The 17,420-nt window shown below is 39.3% G+C and overlaps 1 protein-coding gene across 1 annotated transcript; it reads right to left on the reverse strand.

Annotated features, from left to right (window-relative positions):
- Positions 1–4,006: 4,006 nt before the first annotated feature.
- NAPG (NSF attachment protein gamma) lies at positions 4,007–17,194 on the reverse strand. The gene is made up of 12 exons (XM_017819556.1): positions 17,041–17,194; positions 15,270–15,337; positions 14,038–14,122; positions 13,423–13,440; positions 12,819–12,849; positions 12,241–12,350; positions 12,037–12,103; positions 11,341–11,411; positions 10,133–10,211; positions 9,547–9,626; positions 7,936–8,065; positions 4,007–6,942 (listed from the first exon to the last, which is right to left on the reverse strand). Exons 1-12 carry the CDS (start codon positions 17,094–17,096, stop codon positions 6,793–6,795), a joined length of 945 nt encoding a protein of 314 aa, XP_017675045.1. The 5' UTR covers positions 17,097–17,194; the 3' UTR covers positions 4,007–6,792.
- Between the last annotated feature and the right edge of the window lie 226 nt (positions 17,195–17,420).

A 17,420-nucleotide genomic window follows, 5' to 3' on the forward strand; every position in this document is an offset into this window, starting at 1 on the left:
TTCAAAGTCAGATGGAGTGATCACAGATGTGGAATGTTTCTCCATATCTGTCTCATGCAAAATGGATACACAGAAATTTATCCTTGAAAAAGAAACCTCTCTGAAAGTGTTGAAGTAATTAATACATACCCCAAATTACAGTAAATTTCAAGTCATCCCATTACTGCATTTCAGTCTTGTGACATAACACTACTTCTGAAATATGTTTTCTGTTTTAGATATCCATGACCTTCTAAAACAAAAATTATTATGCTATAAATACAAGTGGAGATAAATATATATCATGCGTGTGCATTCAGATTGCTACTTGCATTTACTACCTCGGCAGCACGTCATTAATACCAGATTCTGTTTGACCATGAGACATTCACACCTGTTCCAACATCATCGCAGCACCTCCACACAAAAAACGGCAGCAAAATCATATAGATCCAAAGCCATGTGACAGCCTCCTATCCACGAAGAGATCACAAGCAGTTCTGTGTTAACACATCCTAAACCAAAAAGTGACTAATGTGTGCAGACACGTGCATGCTTTCTCTCCTGACTTCCCCCCTGCCCCCATGTCAGCCACAAGAAATTTTTCACTCCCTAATGGCTTACAGGAGGACAGACACAGAAAACCAGCTATTTGAATTTCAGATCACATACTAACATGCATGAACAACAAAGGAAAAAAAAATCCATCCTTACATCAGAGAATATTAGGATCTAAAGGGAAAATTAGCCAACACCTAAGCCTTCTAAGTACATCTCCTTCTCAATCAACAAAAAAGAAGGGTGTTTTCCTTTCCAATGTTCCTTGGCAGCAGGGCCTGTCACCAAACTCATGTATTGCATCAGGAGTAGACTGATGTATTCCAAAGTGGTGAGAAATAACTCTGTGCTGGTGTTTCCAAGAAAATTAGTTCTTAAGAATTCCCATGAGACGCAGTATCTGGTAAGTACAGGAAGATAAACATTAAGACCATGGAAGTTACCAGATCATGTATTATTTAAAGGACAATTTTAAAATACACTATTCTTTCTACATCTCTGTTATAAAAGCTTTAAAATATTTTGCTCAGTTGGTGTTGCTACAAAGCTGCCTCACCTTCCAAGTCCACCCAGCTTTAACCACTCACTCATTACACATCAACCTGTGCTCCAGGATCACGTGCTGAGAGGAACATCATTCTTTCTCCAGTTATTCAGCTTGGAAAATCATACATTTACACAAAATAAATCCAGAAAATCAGTGGATGGTGGTCAGTTAAATAAAACACTTGGCACCCATAAAACACACAGAGTACCATAAATCTTTACACTTCATGAATTTTCAGCTATATTATTAATAACACAATTACTCTGGGGCAGTTGTTGAGCAGTGCAGCACAGCAAGCATTACCTAGAAAGTTGTCAGCTGCACACACACACACACAAAAGATGTCCCTGTCTGCTGCTTTTTTACCTTTAATTCCTGAATTCCAGTCTGTTAGTGACAGGCAAAGAACTTAAATCCCAGCATGTGTCTGTGTTCATACTGTCTCACATGGCACATGGCAGCAGATCTTCTCCCCACCATGAAGAGAGCAGTCATGCCAGTCCTCATGCCTCCCTCCTTGCCTCTACGGATGAATCAGGATGTGGTGTATTTTTTTTAAAGCAAAGTCCTTTCAGCAAATTGCAGCAGGAGCCCTCTCTTCCATCCATCAGCATAGCATTACTTGGTGACCAACTCACTCCTCCCATTTTCAGTTAATTTCCCCCCCACACACACATACTTATTGATTTCTGTCCTTTAACACTGCATTTTGTCCATGAGGCACTTCATAAAATTTTGTGGCTGCAACAAGAGTTGCAACGGTAGCAGAATCAGCCAGCCCTAGAGTTGAAAATTTCTATTAACAGGCTATAGTGCACATTGGCTACCATTTTATTCACTCTTCATCCAGCCATGCACCCACTCACCCTCTATAACCTGGCTCTTAATCACCCAATTTCCCAGGTCCATGTTTGGAGAAGTGGAGAGAAAGGCAAATTGGTCATGTCCATCACAGCTGGCATTTGAACCTCTTGAAGGGCCCATTTATCATGTGATAAAACTATAATGTGACAAAACTATAAATGCATTTGCTTAAGTTTGAGGTAACAGGTGAGAAGGAGATGGGTATCAGCACAAGGTGGAGGGAGGATTGGACCTGTACTTATTCCCAGGCATCTTGAACAACACAGAGTGGTTTAAGTCTTCTTCCTTATGACCAGAGCCATGCTGCTGCTGCTGAGTGGTCTTCTTGCCTCCTGCTCATGGCCCAAGAATCCATTAGCAGCACAGCTGGCGCAAGTACTTCTGGCAGCAGCAGCCAAGGCAGTCTCTTGCCACCAGCTCTCTGAGGCAGGGAGTGGGAGTGTTCATTGGCAGCCAGCTCCTGGCACTGGCCCTGCTGAGGAAAGCTCTGAGACAGCCCTTGCAATTCACAGCAGCCAGCAGGCCGGGAAGTGTGTCAGCCCGGATTCAGCACAACAGTGGGGCCAGTTGTAAGGGCAGGTAACGCTGGAGCAAGGCTGTACGCAGCACTGACCCCATATGCCCGAGCAGCAGGCACAGCTGCCTGGCAGGAATGCCATATCCCAGAGGACTTGCACGGCAGCCAGTACAGGACAGGAGGGTGATGGGCTGGCCCTACAGCACTGCTCTCTTCAACAACTTCAGGCAGGTGTTTCCAGCCGTGAAAAGCAGCAGCAAAAGCAGGTACCCCTTAGGATGTTTCTAACCAAATCAATACTCCAGCTGAGCACATTTAAATGTAGAATCTGTCCTGCACATAGAGTGAAGGCTGCCCATCTGCAGAGGAAAGCCCTGTGCCAGCTCTGTGGCACCATCTAGTGCTAACAGAGAACAACACTCTCAGGAAAGCAGACCCACTTCAGATTACACCAAGTTTAGAAACAATGCAAAATAAAGGCACAAAAACAAACAACCAAAACAAGCAAGGCAACTAATGAAAACCCATTTTCACTTTACACATACCAGGGCCTGCTTTTGTCACTCCAGGAGCACAACGTTTACGTTGTGTAGCCTAAACTGGTTTCACACCAGTTAATATCCTGGCAGTGAGCACTGCCGAGTCCGGCCACGCTCATTACCACTATTCCCATTAGACTCAGCAGATGAATCGCAACAGCCATATGTTCTTAAAACGTACGTGCAGTCTTGCAGCTGCCTCTCGCTCCCATCCCAGGCTAAAGGCTGCACTGCTGAGCTGTGCACGCACTGGAAATCACGGCCGAAGGGCAATGACAGCAGCACTGGAACAAACACCCATCAGCCTTTTGGAAGGTGGTCAGAGACAACGCTCATGCATGTCTTGTCCAACAGGCACCAAGGCAGGGGAAGAGACGAGCCCAGCTCCCAGAGATGCTGGACTCTACAGACCATTAGCTTAGACATTATTATCCCTGCTCAAACAACCACAGATCCCAAGTGGTTCCCTACTGCTCTCTCAAGTTACATCTACTTCCTCCAATTTTACTATCACTACTAATTGGGGAGGTTGCGGTTGCTTCTTTTTCCCATCCTGCATCCAAAAAGATTCACTATCTGTTATAAATCTAGATTATAAAGCTTTTCATTTTATTTTTTTCCAAGAGCAGCTTAGTTCTTGTAGTTTTACAGCTGCTTATTTGTAACCTCTGAGGAATGATTCCTCTCACATTGAAGAACTTCAGTTCCAGATTCTTCAGCCTTCAAGTATCGCAGCAAGTTTGACTTTGAAACAGTAGAAAAGGTGATTCTTCTAAAATTATGAAGTCTCCAAAGTTACAGAATTCACATCCTTAAATTGTGTAAAGAATGTACAGAAACATTGAAATGTAGTTGTTTTTCAAACTTCACGTTGGATCCAACCAAATAATGACAAGCTTGCATTCTCCTGCTGAAAATCACTTTGAAAATCTGACCCAAGTGACAAATATAATTAGCTGAACTCAGCAGGACCTGATCAACAACAGGGAAAGGTACTACAAATGTGTTAACTTCAAGTTTTATTTTCCATGTTGGTGAAACACATAGCTTTTTTTCTCAAGAGGCAGCATCTGTAGAGCTGTCACAAACACATTTTGTACTCTATTACACCACAGATTGGGGAAAAGAACATATAAAGCAGAGGTTTCACACTGTGCTTGATCATCTGAGTATTAAGTTACAGATAATTTAGAAATCTTCTGATTTCACATATACATTGCACTGGCCATTGCTCAGCCTTCATGCACAATTAAACTTTATTTTTCTTGCAGTCAACACTGGTTTTGGAAAGTTTCTTGCTGTAAATGGTATCTTTTCCATTTCAGATCACCTAAATGGTATTTACATAAGTGTGCAAATTGCTTTGAAAGATAGAAACAAACACTAACACATAATATACAGACAGTTTCTTCTATAGTTAACATTTACTAAAAGGCAGTTAACATTCCTAACACACTTTCACTGTCTAAAATAGGAGAATAAGTTATATAAAATAGACCATCTTATGTTCAGACACTTCCATTTCTGCAGATTTGGTCTTTGCGGCAACATTGCAATCAAAGATTAAGATTATACTACTAAGAATCAGAGAAGCCCCTCTGAATTCAATGGCAGCCAAATATGTCTAGTACCAGTTACTTTTGTCCCAGATTTTCCATACTTGGCACGGAAAAAAAAAAAAACAACTTGAGGGAGTGTGGAAGACAGCTTTGCACATTACTTTTTTGGCAATATGAAAAGTATGCTTTAAGAATCTAATGCATAAATTTTAATTTTTCTTTTAAGGGCCTGTTAGTGCTACAAGCACAGTTTAAAGAAATCTGCAAATTCTTTCACAGAAGCACACAAGTTTCCCAGTTTTGTTTCTTATGCACCTTATCTTCTCAGGTATATGCAATTGTAGACTCCTTGGGATCACACAATAAAACTGGATTTCAGAATTAGAAGGAGCAGAAAACGCAAGCAGAAAATCACTTGGCACTCCCAGAGCTCCTAAACATGCAGGTTTTTTTCTACCTGTGATAAAGACTCCCCCATAAGAAGCACATGTTCAACTTGACTTACAAATCCAGAAGGCAGAAGTTGAGTAAACTGGAGTAAGTTTCTCCAGTGGTGAAAATAGAAGAGTTACAGGGAAGTCTTCAAAGCCATCTTTCATGTATACCTGTAAGCATTCTCAGAGAAAACCAACTCACTTCCTAAAGTTTGTTAGAGCTAAAACTTCTATATACATCATCACTAACAAAGGGAAATCACCTGTCAGATAGTAAAGGACTACAGGTGCATCTTAAATAGCTGTAAACCCCATTGTTATTATTACATAACACAAAGAGACAAAACTGTTTTTTGAACACCCATTAAATTGAATAATGTGACTTTTTACAGCAGCCCTGCCTGTGTATTATGCTGCAGTTTGTGCACCCATCACAATGCTACTGAGTGCTATCCACCCCAAGGAAAGTATTAGCCCTCTTAAAAGTTTAACCTTCATCACAATTATGTCTGACACACTGATGTCAGACATCATGTGTATGTCAGACATGCACCTGGTATTTTTTATGACATCCAATTGCTTAATATGGCACAAACTGTACCAACACTTAACACTGTTGCTTTTGGTCTCTTGTTTATTGAACTTTGGGCATCACACACAAATCCCTGCTGGATTCCCAGTGATGTCACCCTAGTGCAGACCTTGATCAGGTTCTGCTGAAGAAATAAGCCCCTGGTACAATTGACAACTAGAATTGACAACTTCTAAGCATAAAATGGTGAAACCAATTTAAGACACTACAGAAGTTTGCAAAACACATGATGACTTGAAACCAAATAAAAATAGAGAAGATGTATTAAAATTTGGTTACCTCAGATTCTGAACTAGTTTGAAAAATGCCGTTTATAGGAGATATCTGTTCTATGATGTGAAAATATGAAAGACTCATATGAAGAATACATATCATTGAAACATTCCACCTAAGTTTTTGTTAAACATTTGTCTTCAGAAGTTTATATTCAATGCATGTTATCTGCTACCTTCAGTTTCTTTTCTAGTTATGGCATGCTTCAGAAACACTGCTAAGAATGTCATTCACTCCTTTCTTTCCCAAGGTGCACACTACAAACACTATGCACACATTTATTTCCAAAGACTTCAGGTCAGTAAAGTTCTCAAGAGGAAAGACCTGCGAGTATTTTTAAGCTTGCAAGATAACTTCAAATTAGTTGACTTAATATTTTCCACACTTACATGGATATTGCTTGCAAAGAATAAGGTCTTAAAATAATATTCCTCAGTGGGGTAAAAACATATTGAAAGCAAACTGAATGCTCCCCCTAGTGTTTACAATAGTAAAACTCTTGCCTGGCACAGCCTGCCTTAAATGGTCTTAAACAGAGATAAATAGCCAGATGAATTATCACGTATTTAACTCCAAAAACAATCGCAAACATCTTTCTGGGACCAAAAAGTGCCAGCTGTTGAAATCCAGTGCTTAAAATTTTGTACCACTCTCCCTACTCAAGTGCTTCTGGGGTTTTGGTATTAAACTGTGCTTTTAGTAAAAATTCTCTCAACTGAAGGCAGGGCCCTAAGGAAGCTCCTGCCAGATAAGAGATGATCAAGATGGTAGGTACAGTCATGCTTTTTCTCCTGTACTGTACCCAGAAGCTGCCAAGTTAATATTAGGATTCCCATATCACAATTGCAATGAAGCTCTGGTAAATCTGGTACCTTTGGATATGCTCAACATCACAAATAAGTCAGATATTTAAGACAACCTAGCCCGTAGCTAGCACAGTCCACCAGAATATTCATCCTCTTCCTCATCAGCATGAGATCCCACTGCAGCTGGTCCTCTGGCTTTGTCTTGTGCAGCATTTGGCGATTTCTTCTTGATTCCACCTCCTGGGACCACCAAGGTAAGACCAAGCTTGGCATACTGACAATAACAAAGCAAGTTTAATTTCTGTACTGTTACAGAATTGACTGATGCTCACAATAAAGAAGCAGGCAACATTCAGTACAGCAAAGTGATGCTGCTCTCAGAGTATATTTTTCCAGCTTAGAATAAGCATAACATTGGTTCACTTTCTTCCGTCTCAAACACTGAGAATGGGATGCGAGGTCTGTATTAATACTGCATATTATAGAATAATTTGGCCACATCCTATAGTTTCTCTGTTTCAAGCTTTACATAAAAGTACAAATTCCACTATGCAGCTCTGCATACATTACCTAGTAACAGATAATGTAAAAAGTTTTATTGTGTTTTTCAGCAAGACTAATACCTCAACTTTTACTATTCAACAGTAATAAACTAAAATTAGCTAATACTGTTACAAGGTTTGGCACGGGCGGATGTTTCCTTTACTTCACACCTTTCCTATCCTTATACCTCCTTATAATTCCTAAATTTACAAGTTCAATTAAATAAAAAAATAGCTGGGGAAATGGTCACAACTGCTCACTTGACATTAAAAATCTTTCAGAATTAGTACCTTGCTAAGGAATAAGTGATGGATAAAAGCATCCAACAATGCCATCCTGTAGGCATCATACTCTGTTTATGCTGTTATATTTCTGAGGAAAAGCAGAAGTAGCAAACTGTTCTGGTCCTTAAAGAAGGAATTAGAAGGGGACTGAATTACTGAATTTTGGTTAACTCACTAAACAAACTCATCAAATGCATAACAAGCTGCTCTTTCACCTAAGCCTTCACACCATCTGAAAGCACCATCACTGACAGGTAAAGAATATATGACGTTTACCCCATATATGATATGGGGTAGCATGACAGCAAGTCAAAATAAATACATGGATGGTGCTCTTCTTATTTTCCTCTACTAGGAAAAAACCATATCTCTTAACCTCAACATGCAAAAGGATTATTAAAAAAAAAATAAAAAAAATCCCACAGGAATTGCCTACTTACATCATTATCCATGTATTTGAAGAGTGGAGAATTACAGACTTCAGAAACTTGATCCTGATCTTGCTGATCATACCCTTCTAAAAGTTGCTCTAGTGCTGCACAATCTTCACTTCCATTGAATCCTGGTATACTGAAGGAAATTAAGAGTTTATTTAAGACATTTCAGCAATCTACTTGACACTCAGCTATTCTATCTTTAAATGCTGCTGATTTAACAGCAGAAGTGCAAGCAGCTTTCAAGAATCTGACAGACTGGTTATTCCACAAAACTGCCTATAACCACTTTGACTTTTCCAGGTACAGGAATCATATCCATAAAAATTAAACTTTCAGCAATATTAGTTTGCATTCTCAGAATAAGACTACAACCACAGTCAAGACAAAACAAGTATATTAGAATTTTTAAACCTTTTCCTGACTAGTCAATAAACTCTTTCTCCACTTCACATACAGAAAAAATCTGTCATTCATTTCTACACATAAAATACAAATTAAGGATTTGAAAAATGGAGATTTGAAAAATGATTGATCCTGAAAAATTATTTATAAAAATAAAGTGCAATTTAACATATATATATGTTCAAGTCATTTCACTAAAAACACAGTTTAAGTAAAAACATGTTGTTTCAAGATTTTGCTATTGAAGTCCGAATGAGAGTTGAAATGAAAGTTGCTGGGGAAGCTTCTGGAACCAGGGTTAAACACTAATCCATATTCTGACATCAGAACTTTCTCCTGCATGTGTAAAAAATGCCTTCTTCAATTAAGCATATTCAATTAGACTACTTTCTGCTTCCTACATTATCTTTCAGTTCAACCAGCTACTCAAAAGTTACAGAAAGTAGAAATCTTGCTTTTCTTCCTCCAAAGTATCATGAGGGCAAGATCTCCTAGATTAACACAGCCAGAAAAGTAGTAACTCGCATGCTGCAAACTTTTCTTTAACTAAAACATTTAGATTAATCTTTCCCTCAGTCTAATCATCATACTAGATAGTTTAATTGATTATACTGGGATGCTGCCACTGTGCGCTTTGATACTGCATTCCATATTTCCCTTCTCAAACTGCAATAAAATATCATAATGGCAAGTTAGAATTAAAACTTTTCAAGGGCCTCCACACATGGCAAAAACATTTTGAAAAAACTAAAATTCAGTTAGCAACATGTGGAAATACCCACTTTTAATCCTAAACATTTGTTTACAATACCTTATCCATCTCTGTTCCACATGATAAGACACAACCAAAAGGATAGCAGTAAGACAAGAATCCCAGCCATAACGGTATTCTGCTCAGCTTTTAACAAGGGAAAACACAGGAAGAACTTCTCATTTCCATCTCATTTCCCCTGTGGCACATAACTAGTTCTTTATGACTAACTTTTTATTTTAGGTTCATTGAGAAGAATCACTGTAGTAATTACAGCTAAATCTGTTACGTGTGAAAAAAATTTCTGATAGCCACGTACCAGGGAATGTTATTATTGTACTGTAAGTCAACAGAAGTGTGGGTTGAAAATTTATGAAAGAACAATGGCAACACTGTCAAGCAAAAAGATCTACATTAGTGAAACATTCGCTTTAAAATTATAGGAGATGAAGCAGACTTACCTATAGCTTTCCCTCACACATCTCTCTGCGGCAACGTAATCATTTCTATGAAGATGGACTAAGACTTGAGCAATAGTTTTCTAAACAAAAAGAAATAAACCAAAAAAAAATAAACCCAATGATTCCTTAGGAATTAACAGTAAAATATGAAAAAAACAGTAGACTGCTAATATTTAGCAGGAAGAAGGTCATTACAATCCCCAATCACTCTAAGATAATGACACAAAAGAGTCAGAACAATATAGTGAAAAAGCAGAAAGCCTATCCTCTGCTAGTATGAAATAGATTATCTCCTATAACATTTTAATGAACTGTTGTACCAAGTAACAGTTTTTGTACCTTGTTATTTTTTATAACATCTTTATTTTTATGTGTTTTTTGGTGTTGACAGCTCCTGTACATAGCAGCATCTTATCTTCAAAATTATAGTAGTGAAAAAAGCACAGTTAGAGATTTGGGAAACATGCACTACCATGAATTCTCATTGTTAGCAAGAAATGTATCCCTGGATCAAGAGGTACATACCGTCAGTCAGATGTCAACTGTCATTAACTACCCAGAAAAAACACTGGCTCTTAGAATTTACCTTATAGCATGTAGGGTAATTTTCAATTTCCTTATAAATACTTTTCTCCTTTTGAAGAGACAACGCAGCTTCATCTAATCTAAAGCCAAAAAAAACCAGGAGTATCAGCACCAGGAATACAGCACAACAAAACTGAGGCTAAATACAAAGTGTTTAACTAATACAGTAGCAAGTCTACTGCAATAAAAAGCAACACAACTAAAAATCAGCAGTAGATCTTACTAACAGAGTAGATAAATATACAGTCAGCAATCCCTTTGTATACATGCTAAGAACATCTTTGGTATTCATTCAGAGAAGCCTTGTTTTTTATAACATTGTACAAGATGAATGCTTTGTTCCACACCCTAACAGATTTCTGTATGTCATGAGGTTACTATAAGCTACCAGTAAATCCGATATCCATGAACTACCAATATTTAGTAATAGTAACTACTTCTGAGTTTTAATACTTTTTTAATCATCATATTCAATTTCTAGAAATTAGAAGAAGCACATGAGCTATTAAGCAACAGAGCAACCAATTTTTTCATATGTTCTGAAGCTATGTTGACTGGCTTTCACAGAAAGACTTTCAAATTACACTGTCACTTTTCTTTTCTGACTACTTTTCTGCAGTGAAATAAAGTGTCCTGAAAATAGAGTTAGAAATCCAGGAAATTTCTTAAAGGACCTAAATGTTTCAGTGAAGCAAGTCTAAGCTGAATTGAAGGTCAAGTTTGGTGCAAGTAATTACAATTGAATTTGTCCCCTTGAGACTCCAAGGAACGCTCTTCTTTAGGAAGTCCGGAATCAGACTGCTGCAAGCAGATTTGTTTCCTCATTTTAGTCACCTAATTGCCCTGTTTTGTCTCCCACAGCCATAAAAGACTTTCAAGTACTTTCTACATATTAGTATTGGAAGAAAAACAAAAAAAAATCCTGATGCAGTTTAATAATTAATGAAAACTGGTGCATGTGCTTCCTAGCTATTCAACAAACACAAAGGAAATAAAGCCTTTCAGCCCACATTATCCCAGAACACAAAACAGGTGGTTCCTGGATGAACATGGCACATCCCACAGAAACTGAATTTTAGTTTGAAGTGCGTCTCAATGAAGAATTAAGTAACAGTACATAAATGCAAAAACCGCAAGAAAAAAACCCCAATCAAAATAACTACTTAAGATTCAATTACATTAAAAGAATAAGAAAGGATAAAGCTATACCTGCGTCCTCTGACTAAAAGTCTTGATGCCTTCCCCAGCATTTCTAATGCCTGCCGTAAACGCTCCTCGTTCTAGAGAAGAACAAAAAGAATTCATATGTTCTTATTTCATTTGCACAGCATTAAGACCACTAGATCTTTATCTAAGTGTGTCACCTCTAACTTAGAACAACTGTTAGTTACTGTATCAGCAGTTCACACAAGGGAAACATGAAGAGTATCAGAGCTCCCAAGTTCCACAGCCAGCTCCTGTATGGATGTGCTCAGCAAAGTAACACCAGCGCAAACTTGCTAATCTGGAAACACATCACAACTGACAATACAGAAGTACATCAAAGGCAGTAGCAAAAAGGCAAACCATCGGCTCAGGGCATTGATAGAGCACCAAGCAAACGCCTCTCCTCTATACTTCAAGGATTTCAAATTATTTTGGGCTCCAGGACTCAACAGCAGATATGTTGAGTCATATGTTGAGTCAATTCAGGTTCAGTCAAGTCCTAAACTGAGAGAAAGGCAAAGCAAACTGACTCCTAACTTTTATAATCTCCTTCTCAACAACATAAGAAGCCTTCAGCTTCATAACTCAGTCACTGATGTGAAAGGAAGGAAAAAATTTAGAACCAAATCTTAGGCTTTTTCTTGATTTTATAGCTGAAAGGAAAAAACAACCAACCAACCAACCAAATCACCCACTTACTTCAAACACTGACGCTGCTTGCTGATAGAGTTGCACAGCCTTCTCTGGGCTCACATTTTCTATTAATCTGTAATAAACATCCAAAATTTCTCTTCAAATAAAAGGAAATTTTTTTTTTACCTGAAAGCATCATAAAGACATAAAAGAAAACCAAAGATATACCCACACCTTGCATGCATTCTAGCCCCCATAGCTCAGACTTACTTCCCAGCCCGTTCCAGAGCAATAGCTGCTGTATCTGGTGTTCCATTCTCCAGGTACATCATACTGGCTTTCTCAATCAGCTGAACTGCTTCAGGGAGTCTCTGCATCTCCTACAAAGCAACAGTCAAAGGGACACTGCTGTCAGGAATTGAGTTTATGAACAATGACACAAATCAAAGCAAACTGCAACACCTTTTTAAGATTCTAATTTTTATTTATGAACTTGTAGAGCTAGTGAAAGTTGACCACCAACTCCATAAAATTCACTTTTGAGTACTACACTTTCACGTAAGTCATTAATTTGTGGTAGTTTAGAGCAAAAGCAGTACCACTCTTCTGTTACCCTATGACACAATGCACTCTTCTTTCCTCCTAAAAAAGAAAAACTATTTTTACCCCCCAAATACAAATGTTGCTTTCCTAATCTACTGAAGGTGTTGGTGGGCACTATGAGGCAACAGAAAAGTATCACTTTAATAGGCAATTAACTTACATATACTTGTTAAATGATCCAGTGAATAATATTCTTCTCCTATTAAAAATAGAACTTTTTAATAAAATCTAGTAAATGAAAATACCTTTAGCATCATGCCAGCTTGTTCATAAGCTCTGCAAAGAAAAAAAATGTACCATTTGGTTAAAGATGGTGTATTTCAGCAAGCTGTAGTTATGCAGCAAAGGTTATCATGCATTGGCTATCACTTCACTGTTAATATTTAATGCTTTGAAGAAGTTTCAAGTGTTTTATTTAATGAGACAGAGCACATGAAACATTATCTTCCACAAATAAAGTGCTTCAACCACACTACCCACTAAAAATCTATTCTAATCTGATCCATGGGCAATATTTGGACTATTGTCATTATCTGCTTGCTTTGAAGTACTCTTTAATTAAAAATTGCTTTATAAGCTCAACAGCATAGAATTTCAAAATTACGAAAAGATCATCTAAGAAAAAATATTTGCTATCAAAAAGTGCCAAAGAATGCCAAAATCATCATTTCTTCAGGTAGCCATTGCAGGTTTTCAGACTTTCCTAGCTCCCACTTACATTGAAATGATTTTGAAACAGCAAAATTACTTGAACCATAACACTTACTATAGTGAAATCAAAATGACAGTTCATGCTTGTACTGTATGTTGAAAAATTTGTTTCAGATTACTTAGTGCTTCTGTACTTACTTGGCAGCATGGAAGAGACTGGAAGTTAAACAGTCAAAGTCAAGGACAAAAGCCACATAACGTAAAAAAAAAATTAATGTGCAAAATGTTATACAACTACTAGTTTCAAAGCAAGGAACTCCATAAAGGCACTATAGGCAACTTGTCAAAAATAAATGATTCCAAGGCCAGAAAAATGCAGCATAACAATGCACAGCTGCATATAAAGTTGTAAAAAGCACATTTATTTAAAATATGTTGCTGCTTATTAAATAGTAGTACAAGTACTGTAATAATTTCAGAGGTGTGTTTAGTTTATACTATCCATTTGTAGGCAATTTAAAAAAAAAATTAAATTTCTGAAGCAGTACCTAGACATCTCAGGCATCTGCCAACATCTTATCAGTCCAGATGTTATTTAGAACATATTTTCTGATTGGGAACTGATTTTCTGATCAAGAGTTCTTTAGATTTCCTACTCAGAGCACACGGGAACAGTCTTTTAAAAAGTAATTCTGCTAGACCGACAAAATGCACAAATGTATTAAACAACCTGCTACCAAGCCCCATTACCGCAATCTAAGTATCAACTAGTCAGCTTCTTGGAAAAAAGACCAGCAGTCAGTGAAAAGATACGCTTTATTGTTTTCATGGGCCTCAGCTTCCCGCAAACAGGCTTCCCTTGCCTGGTCAAACTGCTTGGCATTCTTAAAAGCAACAGCTGCAAGAAAGCAAATAAGAGGTTTTATTTACAGCTTGCCATTGTCCTCTTTTTACCACTTCTGCTCAAGAGTTTAGCTACCTGAAGATGCAAACAGACTCTTTAAATGAATGGTTACAGTTTACCAAGGTCTTCCCAAAAATCCCATGACGGTTCTCCTTGCTTCGTTAGTCACTCAGTTGCCATTAAAAACATTTATTATCAACACCACTTCCATACCACCACAGTATCATACATAGTGCACAATGTGTTTAGCTGGTTTTTGAAACTCACTCACTCTGTACTGTAATTACAGAACTGCAGGAATGCATATGTGTATCATTTTAACCATTAGAGGTTATACAAAATCAGCATGGTAGGAATAGAAGTGTGCCACCAATAAGGCATACATATAACAACTTCCTCAGCACAACCAATTCAGGGCACAACTATGTATTTCTATCTCCATTTAACTGATAAAATATTAAAGTAGGATTTAAAATAAATTTCAATTTATAAATGCTCCAGTTGCTCTTCCATGTTTGTATTTTTTTATTCAGGCTTCAGTGAGTAAGTAGGAGTGCCTCAAGTAAGGAGCCAAAAGACTATGATAAATTACTACTATCAAAAAGAAGAAAATGTTTAAGAACAAAAAGAAATCAACTAGTAAGAATTTTATACTCAGTGTGTCTCTCATAGTGGAAAAAAGGAAGAAAGAGACCTTAGTATGCCTGAAAGAAAACCCCAACTTGGCAGCATCTCTCTACCTTACTGAGACAGTCTTTGCAAGATGCATTTTATAAGATGATGATTAAGCAAAATTTTAAAACCAACTTGAACATTTCTTATTTTGTAGATAAAGTCACAGGATTTGGGGGTGGACAAGCGAAAGAAGGAAAGCTTTATTTTTATCACATGTAGCAACATAAAAAGTAGAAGTTGTAAGCTTGAAAAAAAAAATTGGTTTTGACAACTCTTCTAGATCTCCAAGTACAACCTGAAACTTATTTTATAGTGCTACTTTGTTGTTTCATTTTACTTTTAGTCTTTACTTTTACCTTTACTTACAGAGTAAGGTACTAAAAATATGTAAAACATTATCAGGAACTAAGCTTAATGAATACTTCGAAATCATAAAACATATGGCTATATTTACAGCCATACATACCTGCCTTCCCATATTCAGTAGCTGCACTGTCATAATCTGGTTTCCACTTTAAGAATCCAGTTTTCAGGCTAAAACACAAGAAGAAAGGTCCATTAACAATTTGCAAAGATTTTATGTTTTACCTTCAAGACACTTCAGATATATTTATTTAGACTACCTCTGGAAGGGAGCAGTTACCTATATGCCAATACTATGGTGGCATCACTACCGTAAAAACAAATACCAGCACTGGTCAGAATTGCATAAAGCACTGCAGTGATCTCCCATAGTTACATGCCTTGCACTAACACGCTTCTGCTGTCCCCAGAGAGTCTCCCCAAGCCCAGCTCCTCAGCAGTAAGAAGTCAGCCTACAGCAACATGATGCCTCAAGATTTCTAATACCACAACACCTAACAATATTTCCAATATATTTTTTTTTTCACGTATCAGGAGGTTTCCAGTGTTCTTCTACAGGAATTTTTTCTGCTGATGAGAATTATCAAAGACTCTCCACTGCATACACAAATAAAAGAATTTACTTACCAACACAAAACCTCATATATCATTTATATGTTTACACTAAATGGTGCCACATACAGACATACATAAATTAGGAAAAACATAGACTGTAAAATGAAGTGAGTAATCAGGCAATTTTGATTTCAATATTCTGACTTCCTCACTTCTAAAACAAATATAAAAATTACCATAACTTTTGATCCATGATTCTAGAGGGCCTGTTACTCTTCTTACTAAAATTATAGCAGCTTTGTCAGTGCTATTACGTCCATACTGCTGTCTGTGAAATTGGGATTTATAAGCAAAATGCCTCTATTCAGTGTTAAAATACACAATAAAAGACTCATATGCAGATATTAAGCTCTCCAAGATAAACGTCAGCATAGGTCTTCAAAGGCCTCCAAGAAGTAACAACCACACTTTTCACAGGTGTAGGAAACAAACACACACATCACCTCTGCAAAGTCAAGCCCCTTTATCCACTACAGTCTCCATAAGTCTTTTCTCTCACTTGTCTGTAGCCTTAAGCTGTGCCAGGGGAGGTTTAGGTTGGACATTAGGAAGAAATTCTTTACAGAAAGGGTGATTAGATATTAGAATGGGCTGCCCAGGAATGTGGTGGAGTCACTATCCCTGAAGGTGTTTAAGGAAAGACTGGACGTGGCGCTCAGTGCCACGGTCTGGTTGACATGGTGTTTGGTCCTAGGCTGGACTCGATGAGCTCGGAGCTCTTTGCCAACCTAATTGTGTCTGTGATCCTGTTTTCCTCCCACTCACTTCAGCAGAAGGACAGAAGTGACTCCCCTCCCTCTCCAGTTTGGGTCTGAGCAACGGAGGCTAGAAGGCCCTTACTGCTCAGGCTCCAGGCCTCTGAGCCGCACCGCCCCACCGACACCGATTCTTAGTTTTAGGGCCGCTTTCGTCTCCCAGCTCGGGGCAGAAGGGCGTCCTGTAAGCACCCACCCCCTGCAGGGAGGCTGCCCTGAGGCAGACGAGGGGCCAAGCGGCAATGCCCTCCTACTCCCTCGGCCAGACCCCCCCGACCCCGCCACCCCCCTTCCCTATCTCCCGAGGTCCCACTGCCCGGCACACGGGGTGTTCCCTCAGCCTCCCTGCCAGGCCAGCAGACGACACGGCACCTCGGTGGGACAGTAGAGCGGTGCGGGCCGGAGAGCCCGGGCGCTGACGGGCAGCCGCCGGCCAGCCTCCGCCGCCGGCCAGCCTCCGCCGCCGGCCAGCCTCCCCCACCGCACACCCTCCGCCCCGCTCACTATTTCTCCGCTTTCGCGATGTGCTCCAGCGCCTCGTTAATCTTCTGCGCCGCCATCTCGCCAGCGCGGCGGGCCGAACTCGCCCTCACTCCTCCGCCTCCCTGCGCTCCCACTACGGAAGGCAGCAGGGATCACAGGGAGCCGGGAGGAGGAGCGGGGGCTCGGGCTCTGCCTGCTCACCGCGCCTGCGCAGGGCATGGCGGCGCCGCCATGCTGCTGGTCCGGCGGCTGAGCCGCGGCGGGGAGTGAGAGCCCAGGGCTGGGGACTGGGTGTGCAGTGCTGGCCTGTGCCGCGCTCCGGGGGCCGGAAGGCAACTCCCGTGTGGAGCCCTCGGCTCTGTCGTGTCTAAGGCCCACGGAACAGAATCACAGAATCCTTC

This window comes from Lepidothrix coronata, unplaced genomic scaffold (assembly GCF_001604755.1).
Source record: "Lepidothrix coronata isolate B3197 unplaced genomic scaffold, Lepidothrix_coronata-1.0 Scaffold75, whole genome shotgun sequence".
NCBI lineage: Eukaryota > Metazoa > Chordata > Aves > Passeriformes > Pipridae > Lepidothrix > Lepidothrix coronata.

Excerpts from the sequence above, each read along its gene's own strand:
- NAPG (XM_017819556.1), bottom strand. The coding sequence starts at position 17,096 with ATGGCGGCGCAGAAGATTAACGAGGCGCTGGAGCACATCGCGAAAGCG. Across the intron at positions 10,212-11,340 it reads CTTTTAGTCAGAGGACGCAG|ATTAGATGAAGCTGCGTTGT; the intron begins GTATAGCTTTAT and ends TTTTGGCTTTAG. Across the intron at positions 6,943-7,935 it reads TCAAATACATGGATAATGAT|TATGCCAAGCTTGGTCTTAC; the intron begins GTAAGTAGGCAA and ends TGTTATTGTCAG.